Below are 12,718 nucleotides of genomic sequence, written 5' to 3'. Positions count from 1 at the left end.
TGCTTGGGTTTGAGGAAAAAGAAACCAGACTTTCATTACATGCCAATGATTGGACTGTCAACAGAGGAAATGCAAGTGGATTTATAACTAGTAAGTAAGAGAATCCATGAGTTTCTAAAAACATGATCAATTTGAAGGGGGCACCTGAGTGGCTCAGTTGATCAGGCATCTGACTTCAGCTCAGGTCTGATCTCACTGTCTGTGAGTTCCAGCCACACACTGGGCTTTTGTGCTGACAGCTCAGAGCCTGGAGCCTGGTTCTCAGATTCTGTGGCTCCTTCTCTCTCTGCACCCCCTGCCCGTAGTCTGTCTGTCTCTCTCAAAAATAAACATTAAAAATATTTTTAACTTAAAAAATATGAAAAAAGTCAGTTGTATGCTGATAAGCTAGGAAAAATAATTAGGACATGGATTTTTTCCCCACATCGCAGGGCATTGATTAAAAAAATTTTTTTAATGTTCATTTTTTAAAAAATGTTTTATTAATTTTTGATACAGGAGAGACAGAGCATGAGAGGGGGAGGGTCAGAGAGAGAAGGAGACACAGAATCCGAAGCAGGCTCCAGGCTCTGAGCTAGCTGTCAGCACAGAGTCCGACGCGGGGCTCGAACCCACGAACGTGAGATCTGACCTGAGCCGAAGTCAGAGGCTTAACCGACTGAGCCACCCAGGTGCCCCTAATGTTCATTTTTGAGAGAGAGAAAGCGAGAGAGAGCATGAGCATGTAAGGGGCAGAGGAGAAGGAGACCCACAATCCCAAGCAGACTCCAGGCTCTGGGCTGTCAGCACAGAGCCTGATGTGGGGCTCAAGCTCACAAACTGTGAGATCATGACCTGAGCTAAAGTCAGACACTTAACTGACTGAGCCACCCAGGTCCCCTTCCAGGGCATGGTTTTCAAAAAGAGACACCATTTAAAAGATATAGCTACACTTACTGTGGTGAGCATTTTGTAATGTATATAATTGTCAAATCACTATGTTGTACACCTAAGACTAATATGTCAACTATACTGCAATTAAAAAAGAAAGAAGTGCCAGTTACAATATCCATAACTATAAAATATTTAGAAACAAATATAAAATGTTTAGAAAAATCTAAAAGATATGTAAGATCTTCACAGGAGAAATTATAAAACTCCATAGAAAGGTATAAAATAAAGTCCAAATAAAAAGAAAAGCTCTATCATTTTCAGGGACAGGAAGACACAATATTATAAAGACAACTTCTAAATTTATCTATGAAGTTAATCAAAATCCCAGAAATATTTTAGGTAGACTTGAGAGTGAATCCCCAAATTCAAGTGAAGAGTTAAGGGCCAAGAATAGCTAACATAATTTTCAAGAAAACGAGGTGTGAGGGCTTACCTTTCAGATATCGAGACTTAGAAAGTGATTGTAATTAAAAAAATTTGGTACCCATGTGAGACAACCACATAGACCAATAGAGGAGAGATCCCAGACACAAGCCCACACATACTTGTGAATGTTATCTATGTGAGAGATGGCTTTACACATTACCGGAGAAAAGTTCACTCAGTGGGACTGGGAATTTTCTCTATTCATGTGGAAAAGGTAAAGTTAGATCACACCATACATAAAAATAAGCACCAGGTTGATTGAAAATCTCCTTGTGAAAAACATAACTTTGAAACATTTCAAGAAAATGTAGGGGAATATCTTTATGACCTTGAGTGTAGTAAGTGATTTCTTTTATTTATTTTTATTTATTTTTGAGAGACAGAGACAGTGCTAGCAGGAGAGGGTCAGAGAGACAAGAAGACACAGAATCCGAAGCAGGCTTCAGGCTCCAAGCTGTCAGCACAGAGCCCCACGTGGGGCTCAAACCCATGAACCGGGAGATCATGACCTGAGCCAAGGTCGGGTGCTCAATTGACTGAGCCACCCAGGTGCCTCAGTAAGTGATTTCTTAAAGGAACCCCTCCACCCCTCCAAAAGACAAACTAAGGAAAAATACTGGTAAATTTGACTAAATTAAAATAAGCACTCTGTATTATGAGACATCATTATCAAAATATAAAGACCAGCCCCAAACTGAGAGGACCATTGCAACCCATAAAAACAAGAAATAACTACAAATCAGAGAGAAAAAACACAACATTTCAATAGGGAAATAGGCAAAACACTTATTTCTAGAAGACCAATGGTGAACCAGTCATTGGCCAAATAGTCAATAAACCTTTGAAAATGTGCTACACCTCTCTCGGAGTCACATTCAACACTGCTGTGACCCATTTCACTTTTATCTGGTGGCGAAAATGTAAAAGTCTGACAATTCTGAATACAGTGAAAACAAGAAGAAAGAAGGGTCTTCCTACACTGTTTGGGAAAGTGTGAACCGGAATGACTGCTCTGGAGACTCGTTTGTACATAGGTGAACCTTACGACCTAGAAGTCCTGTTTTTATTACACACACTCTCACACGGGAGCACAAGGGCCATGGGGTACAAGACTGCTCAAAGCTGCAGAACATGAAATCCACCTAAACGCCTGCCCATAGAACAGATATATTCAAGCAAACGACCCTACCCAGTGCCGTTCAAATGCACAAAGTAGCTTTTCTAATCATATGCCTACATCTCGAAAAAGCAAGCTGTCAAGTGATAAGGGCAGTATAGTGCCACTTATACAAATCCTAAGAACATACAAGTTCAACAATGTATCTTGCTTATGGATATATACAAGTACCATATGTAGTAATAGTTTAAAAGGTCTGTGCTCCCTTGGGAGGGGTAGAGGGGCACGGGACTGGGGAGGGGCGCACAGGGGCTACTTTGCTACTATTGATCTCTTCTTAGGAGAACAGCCACACACAACTCGTGTGCCTGTTTTGATGTCCTTGAGCAGAGGAGTCATGCTTACTTTGGCTTGGTGTGTCAGGAGTTCTGGAATTTGCTCTGGGACATGGCGTGCCTCCTGGTATGCCTTGGAAACCATGCTCCAAGACCTCCAGGTGGCTCCTGGGGAAAGGCTGGGTGCGCCTTCAGTTTATCCTGAGAGACAGGGAGGGGAGGTGATTGTCCAGACTCCAGTTCTGAGATTGGAGCCTGGTCCACAGGAACATCATGGCCGCAGCTGTCCCTCGGGAGCTGGGGGCCGGAGGGAAAGTAGCACGTGGAGTTTTTTATTTCTCCTTCCCACTGCTGTTCTCAGAGCCCTTGCACACACCCTGCTTTTGGACATCGGCACACATTCCCACAAATTTCGGGAAACCTCTGGCAGGTCTCTGGACTTTGGCAGCTTGTCTATAAAGTGCTATAGCCAGTCCCTGAACATACTTTTTTTTTTCACTTGCACGGTGTTTTAAAAAGTTTTAATGAGTTGCCAATATTGAAAAATTTGGAGATTTCACTTAAAAATAGAGATTCACTTAAAAATGCCTTCTCTTGAATTGGTGGCAGTGGCTCCCTGCCCCCAAAGACCACTCACAGCAGACATGTGGCATCTGCCCTGTTTAGGGAGTCCATCAGCCCCTTGGTTCATTTATATACTATATACATGCCTGGCCCTGAAGGTACTTAAAAAAATTTTTTTTAAATGTTATTTTAGAGAGAGTACCTGAGCAGGGAGAGGGGCAGAGGAGAAAGAGAGAGAAACAGAGAGAGTCCGTCCCAAGCAGGCTACATGCCGAGCATGGAGCCCAACACGGGGCTCGATCCCACGACCTGATCATGACCTGAGTGGAAATCAAGAGTTGGACACTCAACAGACTGAGCCACCCAGGCATCCCTGGTATTTGAGTAAACATACAGGATTTGGAGTCTCCCAGACCTTGGACAAATGTATTAACCTTTCTTAGGCTCACTTTCCTCATCTTTATTTATTATATTATTAAAAAAAATTTTCTGTTTTTTATTTATTTTTGAGAGACACAGAGAGACAGCGTGAGCAGGGGAGGGGCAGAGAGAGAGGAAGACAGAGAATCTGAAACAGGCTCCAGGCTCTGAGCTGTCAGCACAGAGCCTGACCCGGGGCTCGAACCCATGAACTGTGAGATCATGACCTGAGCCGAAGTTGGACGCTCAACTGACTGAGCCGCCCAGGCGCCCCTCAGTTTCCTCATCTTTAAAATGGGACTCTTTAGAGCACCTCCACACAGGATGCTGTCTGAGGAGCTCACGTAAAGTGGTCGGTACCGTGCCTGGCTGTTTTATGTTATCAGTATCATTTCCTTACAATACATGTACCAAGTTGTCCCAGATGAACTCAAACTGTAATATAAAGTCTGGCCACACGTGAAGGTAGCTGAGGAGATACATGTTCCACCATTGGGCTCTGAGGTGTGGTTCGATGTGCGTGGGAGGTCTGTCTGTTTGAAGGGGCTTAATAGCAGAAGGTGGCCATCCCAACATTATCTTTGTGGGGTCTTGGTAGAAGTGACAGTCCCCAAGGGGCCAGACAAGGAGGCTGAGCAGGTGAGCATGAAGGCTCATGTTCCTGAGTCTCTGAGGCTGGGGGTGGGGGGGTGGGGGGGTGCCCTCCAACCTCAGAAATGCAGGCACACTGGAGAGACCTCGCTGGCACCCACTGGCCGACGAGGCTGGGACATCTGGTCACTTCCGTCTCCTTGTCCTTTACATGGTCCTTGCTCTGCTGCTTCTGTAGGCTCAGAGCCCTGAAAATACCCCTTCACTGACCCCCAGCTTCCTGCACCCCTTCTACACTGGAATTAAGAGACAGTCTGGATTTCTCTGGACACAGAGGCTGCAGTGAGCTGCGTCCACAGGGCAGACCATAGACTGAGGGCTCGATTTGCAGCGGGAAGGATCTGGATCAGACAGAGGGAAGAATTTCCTCACCGGCAGTGGAACATTGAACATTGTTCCCATGGAAGATGGCACAAGTCAACCCCCCTCTTCCCATCATCCACTTCAGTGAGGGCTGAGACTCATGGGTGGAGAGTTCAGGGGGTGGGTCCCAGTAAGGGCCAACTCACTCTTGTTTTTCATTTAAGGATTGGTGGCCTCATGCTACATCACAAGCGGGGTTTCCTTACCTGGCCGGCTCACTTACTGGAGTTTGGCAGGGGCTGGAATAAGGTCTCCATTGAGGACTGAACCTCAGAGGAGCAGGCTGGAGACTGAGGCTCACAAAAAGGCAAGAGCTTTTGGTGGCACGTTTCTCTCAGCCAGCAGGGGCTGCTGCTGGGGCCGGAGTCCCTGAATACAATGGCCTCGTTCAGGCAGGTGTTCCCGATCAGATTCGGGCAGGTGTTCTGGATCACAGTCCCACCTGTTTGGAAGGCAGGTGTTCGGCCAGCGCCCTGCAGAAGTGAGCCTTTGCTGCTTGCTGCTTGCAGGCTTTGGCTGAGAGGACACTGCTGGTGTTCCCTCTCCCCTTTGGGCTGAGATGTGGCCCAGCCTGGCCTGTGCCAGTGTCGGGGGACTCTAGGGTCTGCCTGGCTGTGTCCTTGCCTGGATGTGTTCCTGTGCCTGATGGCCCATGGGGGAAGTTAAGAGAAGCCATCCCAGTTGCCTGGATAGTTGGAAGGGTCTTGGGAACATCTTGCCTGTTCTTCAGGGACTGAAAGTGCTCTTTGGTCCTAAGCCACCTTGGACCCCATCGGCACTTGGTTTCAGACCTCTGGTCTCAAGACAACTTGCCCCCCATGGTAAGAGCGCCGAGTTTCCCAGAGGCCCCTTGAGTTTAAATCAGTTCTTCTTCTTCTTTTTTTAAATGTCTTTATTTTATTTTGAGAGGAAGAGACAGGGTGTGAGTGAGTGGGGAAGGGCAAAGAGACAGAAGGAGACACAGAACCTGAAGCAGGTCCCAGGCTCTGAGCTATCAGCACAAAGCCCGATGTGGGGCTCAATCCCATGGACTGTGAGATCATGACCTGAGCCGAAGCCAGATGCTTAATCCACTGAGCCACCCAGGTGCCCCTAAATCAGTTCTTCAAGACAGTCCATGTGGCCCATCTGCAAGGCAGTTTCAGGAGGCCCCTGGACCAGCTGGGCCCCCTTTGACTTGGTGCTGAAGCCAAGATGTACCCCAGATGTACCCTGCAGAGAGTCTGGACATGCCCACCACCCCCCTACCCTAGCATCCACCGGGCCCCCACTCAAGCCCTATCCTGGCCTTGGCCCAGGTTTCCCCCTAGACTGTGATATCTTCAATGCTGCTTCCTCACCCAAATTGCTCCCACCTCACCTCCAGTCCTACCTGAGGTTCATGTCCCCCTTCATGGCCAGACTGAAGATGTTGGACAGGGTCCCCCCAGGGGAGCAGCCGCAGACGAGGATGGCCAGTGCCTCGATGTTGTTGAGCTGGAAGACCTTGCCCAGTGCAAAGGCGGTGAGGGGCATGATGCCATACTGCGCTATCAGGGCGATGGCCAGCCCCTTGGGCCTCCAGAAGTGAGCCTTGATCTTGCTGAACTCCATGGTGCAGCCCAGCGAGAGCATGATGATGAGCAGCAAGAACACCAGGATGACGCTCAGGGCTTTGTCAGTGGGGCGCTTGCCGAAGTTGGGAGGGAGGGTGAAGTTGAGTGAGTTACTCACATTGTGGAGCTCCATTCTCTTGCGTGGCAGCGGAAGGCCGAGGGACCCGGCGCACCCCTTGTTTGCTGCTGACTCCCTTTCCTGCCTGGTCTTTGCCGGGAGCCTTCTTCTGTCACCTCCCACAGTAGCAAGCTTCAGGACAAAATGTGGCTCTGGGCAAATAGAAGGATTATGCAACTGGCGGGGCTGTCCTCTGGCTGTGGCCACAAAGGGGAGAGAACGCAGAGCCTTGTCTGCCTGACCTTCCCTGCTTCTTCCAACTTCTGCAGCTCTGCACCTTCCTGGTGTCACTTACACTCCCCTCTTAACACTTGGCTGCCTCTGGCACGGGAGGGCCATTTCGTTCCTTCACTGCCCACGGAGCACGTGCCACAAGCATTCTGTCCCTGAGGACCTGTCCACGGCCTGCGCTGATCCAGGCCTGGTCCTTCTATTGTGGAATCTGGTCTGGATCACCCAGTGGAAGAACCAAGTGGCCCTCGGAGATCTCAAAAGGGAGGAGGTTTATTTTACATCGGTGGGCTCGGAGGAGATCATTCTCTAGAAGTCTGAGCTCAGAGCATCAGCAGAAGGAATAATTTATAGCCTGTTACTTCCGCATTCCTCATTAATGCAAGCGACAAGCAGGGTGGGGAGATGAATCAGAAGAGGAGCCTTTGATGAAGGACAGGTATTTCCTTATCAGCCCTGTGGGCCATCTTCTAACAGGTTTTTCCCCCTATCACTTCTTGTTCCCGGTCAGTCTCTGATGCCTCAGTTCTCCTTCAAAGAAGACGCCCTCCCCATGCCCAGCAGGCCACCTCCATCTGCTCCCAAAGCCATGTTGTGAGATGGATGAGCACCACATTTCCTTCCTGGACATCGGTAGCATATCTCAAGGCGCTGTGGGATGAGGTAGGGTGCTCGCTTCCAGGAGGGGATAAGTCCCTGGTTCTTCTGGAAGCTGACAGGTGCCTGGGGAAGCCCGTGTCTCATCCCCAAACCTGGACAGAACAGGTCCCAGGGGGTAGATAGAGCTCAAGAAGCCTGGAGTGGGCGGGGGCGGGGGGCGGTGCGCTCAGGGAAGCCCAGCTGAAAGTTGTTTGTCCCCTCATGTCCCAGCCGGAGCCTCAGGAGCCTCATTACTTGGGCAGCTTGCTGAGAAGGAAGCAGGAACTCACAGGCTTTTCTTTCTGATTTCCGGACCTTTGCTCTGTGCCTGTGTGTCTCAGGCTGGGGGCCAGGCTCTGGGTGAGGGGCAGAAGGAGAAAGAGGCAAGCACCTGAGGCGAACACCTCCGGCAGTCCTGAGCTTCCCCTCCCTCCCGTTGGAGGGCAGGTGTGGGACAGAGGATCAGTCTTTGGAAGAACAATCACCTCTTTTGGGTTGGAACCACGAGGCCTGGGTGGGGTCTCCTAGTTTCTTATTTGCTGGAAGAGATTAGGCTTTTTGTCTGGGACTCTAGAGGGGAGACCAGGGACCAGGGTGTGAACTGCTGTGGGGTGGGTGTGGGGGGCAGATTTGGGTTTGAAATGAGGAGCCACCTAAAAATGAGCTCTCCCCAGCAATGGTTCCTAAGGCCTCTGGAATCCCGCAGAGACAGAGGCTAGGTGAGCAGATCCACACCTTTCCCCCCATCTGCATGAGAAAGTTGTGTCCCGGTGTTGAGAAGTACTGCAACCAAGACCCTGGGCCACAGAAACTTGAAGCTGAAAGAGGACTTCAGTTACCTCCGCTTTGACCTCAAAATTTCTAACTGATCAAGTTCTTTCCAGCTGATCTCTTAACTCAGGCAAAAGACCCTGAGGGCAAAGCGTCCCCTGAAGGGAACTGAAAGGACCACATTGAGCAATAAGGGTTTCCCAGAACAGGGAGACCCAGTGTAACTGACCCCAAGGCAATGACCGACCTGACCGTCTACTTCCTACCTGCGTGTACCTGCTGCACCTTGCCCCACATTTTCCTCACAGACACCTGGGAGTATTTTTGGCACTTTGGAGACAGTTTTGAGAATGACGGTCCACTGTCTTCCCAGTGCTGGCCTCACTGAAATAAATTCCTTTCCTATTTTAGCCACCACTCATCTCCCTGCCTTTGGGTTTTGTCAGCGGCCAGGTTTGTTTGGGACCCCCGGAGCCCTGTGCTTTTGCACCCCTGTACCCCGGCTACAAAGCCCCTTTCCCTCTGAGAATCTCTGATATTAATGATTTCCTGGTGTTTGAGTTAATCTGGTCTCTAAAGGGGAAGGCAGGCATAATGTTGTGTATTGGATGCTGCTGGTGTGTGTGTGTGTGTGTGTGTGTGTGTGTGTGTGTGTGTGTAACTTGGATTGAGTACCTGGAGGGTCAGGAGCAGCCCAAAAGAAGGTTGCTTTCTCTCCCTGGAGCTGGTTGGAAGAAGCCCTTTAACAGAGTACTAGGGGAGAATGATTGATCGTCAACTAAATGCCAGGTACTGTGTGAGTATAAAAAATTCTATAATCCATGTTCCTTTCCTCAGGGACTTTATAGTCCATATGGGACCACAGGTGACCAGATGGTAAAACTGCAGAGCAGAAGCACTAGAAGGCTGAGTTTCAAGCAGAACTGGAATGTGCAGTTGTGCAGGCTGTGCGCTGCACACGACTAGGATTATCACCCACATTGACATCCTGTGTAATAAAAAGAAAACCACAGGCCCAAACTGGCACTTGGGCCAGGCCAAGTCACCAAACCAGGACTTCATACCTAACCTAATTGCAGTTTTCAGCCTCCCCCAGGAATGTAGTCTTAAATGATCAGTGAGGAATTTTCTGGCACGCATCAATGAATAATCTGTCGTTTGGGCCTTCTTCCTCCCCCACAGCCCCTAAAGGAAGATGAAGATATCTGCATAAAAAGATCCCACTGTCCTTCCCCTGAAGGAAAGGTAACCTTGCCAAAACAATCCTTTCTTTTCTTCAGCTAATAACTTTCCTGCCTCTCCTCCTTCCTATAAAAACCTTCCATTTTGTACAAGTTCTCTCTCTACTTGCTACGTGGAGTGCTACCCAATTCATGAGTCACTTAATAAGCCCAATTAGATCTTTAAAACATTAAGAAAACATTTTTTAATGTTTGTATTTTGAGAGAGAGAGAGAGCACAAGTGGGGCAGAGGCAAAGAGAGGGGAACAGAGCATCCAAAGTGGGCTCTGTGCTGACAGCAGTGAGCCCAATGTGGGACCTGAACTCGTGAACTATGTCCAAGTTGGATGCTCAACGGACTGAGCCACCCAGACGCCCTAGCAGAAGACATGTTAGATCCCAATGAACCAGTAGAAGTGGGTGTTGACATTATCCAGTACTGCATAACCAACCACCTCCACACTTAGTGCCTTCAAACACCAGCTTACAATCTTTCACATTCTGGGATGTCGGTCTCAACCAATAGTGTTTGCTTGGTGTTCCTTAGACAGTTGCTATCAGAGGGTGGCCCCTCCAAACATCACGCCCCTGTGATTCTAAAAAGGGAATCCAGTCGTTGCTTCTGTGAGGGAAAACCACAACATAGAAACACAAGAATACAAATAATGTTTTTGAATCACCATTCTGGAATCCTTACTGTAATAATAATTGATTCAGGTAAGAATTCTCAATAGATGCTAAAGCCTTTGAGTCAAGGGTAACTGGAGAACAAGATACTCGTATGGTGATAATATCACCATACAGCTTAATTAGTCATTATGGAGGGAGGACATGTACCTTTACGTTGGCGAAGCTGGGTAGTTACCCACCTTAACCAAGTGCTCGAACTGTGGATTGCTAATAATGAGACCACCTGATATCATATGCCTCCCGATGGAACGCAATATGAAATGCACAATATAATTAGAGCCAAATGTTTATTATGAATCTAATTAAATCTTTAGATCTAGCTGGTAGTTTATTGAAAATATAAGTGTTACAAAACAAATGATATATAAGAAACAAATAGGATAAACCTAGACTCTGGGACACTAGAAGAGGGATGTATTTTTATTTTTACTTAAATTTTTTTTAATGTTTTATTTATTTTTGAGAGAGAGACACACACAGTGTGAGCAGGGGAGGGTCAGAGAGAGAGGGAGACACAGAATTGGAAGCAGGCTCCAGGCTCTGAGATGTCAGCACAGAGCCCGATGCGAGGCTTGAATCCACAAACTGTGAGATCATGACCTGAGCCAAAGTTGGCCGCTTAAGCGACTGAGCCACCCAGGCGCCCTAGGATGTATTTTTAAAAAATTAAATACAACAAAAGTTGGGGGGCTGTTCTACATTAAAAGTGAATAAAGAGGCATAACAGCCAAATGCAATGTATGATTGAATACTGCCTTAAAAATATTTTGGGGGGTGATTGAGGAAATTTTAATATGGACTATATATTAGATGATATAACATAATTATTGTTAAACTAATAATGTGGTTGTGTAGAAGAATGTCCTCATTTTAGGAAATGCAGGCTGACGTTCTTGCAGATAAAGTGTCGTGATGCCTGCGGCTTATTTTGACACGGTTTGGGAAAATGTGCGTGTTGTGTGTGTGCAGAGAGAGCCAAGGCAGATACGGCTCAGTGAGAACCAGTGAGTCCACGTGCAGGGCCTGTGGAGGCTCACTGTATTATTTTCCCAACATGTCCATCAGTTTGCAATTTTCCAATATAAAAAGTTGGAGAGAGAAAGAACACAGGGAAGATGTTGAGGTCACAGGAGGAGAGAAAGCACAGACAGGCAGAGCTCAGGTAAAGCAAAGTATCAGAGAAATAAAGATGAAATGGGAAGAGGTTCAAATAGTGGGCAATTAAAAAAACGATAATAAGGGACGTGGAGGAGAGAAATCAGAAAGGCAAATAAAATAGAATGGAAATAAAGAATTTGAAAAAGAGTAGGGAGAAAATGATGGATCTAGAATATAGGCAAACAAGGTCCAATAGACATATGTAGGGGCCTCCAAAAAAGAACATCAAAGCAATGGAACAGGCTGAATGGGAATAGGAAGTAAAGGAGAATTTGGTTTATACCATGTGTATCAGAAAGTAGCCCAGGAGATATAATCCAGTAAAGCGATTAGACCTTCAAAGATGACCGATTAAGCAGAAAAACAACAGGCCACTTACGGGGAGGAAAACTCAGGTCGGCCTCCAGTCCTCTACAGCAGCATTCAAGGCCAGATGATGGCGGAACACGATTCAGAAGATCTTCAAGGGAAAACAAGGGTTACCAAAGGATTTTATATCCATCCAAATTACCCTTCAACTATAAAGACTACAGGTAGTCTTGAACATGAAAAAATTCAGAGAATATTGATTCTATGAACGTTTCTTTCTTTTCTTTTCTTTTTTTTAAAGTTTATTTATTTGAAAGAGAAAGAGAGAGAGAGTAAGCAGGGTGGGGCAGAGCTAGAGGGAGAGAGAGAATCCCAAGCAGGCTCTGTGCTGACATGGGGCTCGAACTCATGAACCATGAAATCATGACCTGAGCCGAAGCTGAATGCTCAGTGAATTGAGCCACCCAGGCGCCCTCATTCTATGAACCTTTCTAGAAGAAACTACTAGAGGATGAATGCCATTCAACTCAGAGATAATTGGAGGTATTCTGGAAGGAAGATTGGCAGCAAGCTTTGAACATATTTCCTATGGACTAACGCTGACAGAATCCCACCCATTACAGTGAGTGAAAAGGATAATAATGATGTGTCCTGATGTATAAATTATGGAAGCAATATTATATGATATTAGATGATATTACAGAATTATTGTTAAACTAGTATTGAGATTATGTAGAAGAATATCCTCATTTTAGGACATGCAGGCAGATGTTTCTGTGGACAGAGCATCATGATGCCTGCAGGGGGATGTAAGTGAGAGATAGACTCTGTTTCCTGGTTGCTACATCTGCAGCAGGTGAGAGTCAAAAGACGTTTCTTAATACTGACAAAAAAAAAAAAAAAAAAAAAAGCGAACCAAACAAACCACTTCGGAGAAAGATATGAGGGACTCAAATTGGGTAGAAGAGGAGAGGCAAGGAAGAAGAGACATGTGCTTATTTTTTCATTGTTTCTAGTAAAGTAATTATCAAATTGTAGAAAACTAGAGGTATTATTTAAAACTGTCATTATAGGGGCGCCTGGTTGGCTCAGTCGGTTAAGTGTCCGGCTTTGGCTCAGGTCATGATCTCACGGTTCGTGGGTTCAAGCCCCGCGTTGGGCTCTGTGCTGACAGCTC

The 12,718-nt window shown here is 46.9% G+C and overlaps 1 protein-coding gene across 1 annotated transcript in view; it reads right to left on the bottom strand.

Moving 5' to 3' along the window:
* The window catches only part of SLC10A1 (solute carrier family 10 member 1), a 20,109-nt gene extending 13,524 nt beyond the window's left edge, over positions 1–6,585 (bottom strand). Inside the window, exon 1 of the mRNA XM_029952500.1 lies at positions 6,182–6,585. Coding sequence (XP_029808360.1) covers positions 6,182–6,537 — 356 coding nt within the window. The 5' untranslated portion in view covers positions 6,538–6,585. The remainder of the gene's footprint in view (positions 1–6,181) is intronic.
* Positions 6,586–12,718: the final 6,133 nt, after the last annotated feature.

Source organism: Suricata suricatta, chromosome 9 (genome assembly GCF_006229205.1).
Source record: "Suricata suricatta isolate VVHF042 chromosome 9, meerkat_22Aug2017_6uvM2_HiC, whole genome shotgun sequence".
NCBI lineage: Eukaryota > Metazoa > Chordata > Mammalia > Carnivora > Herpestidae > Suricata > Suricata suricatta.
Note: the sequence above shows the minus strand (reverse complement) of the source record. Positions and strands in the feature narration are given on the sequence as shown.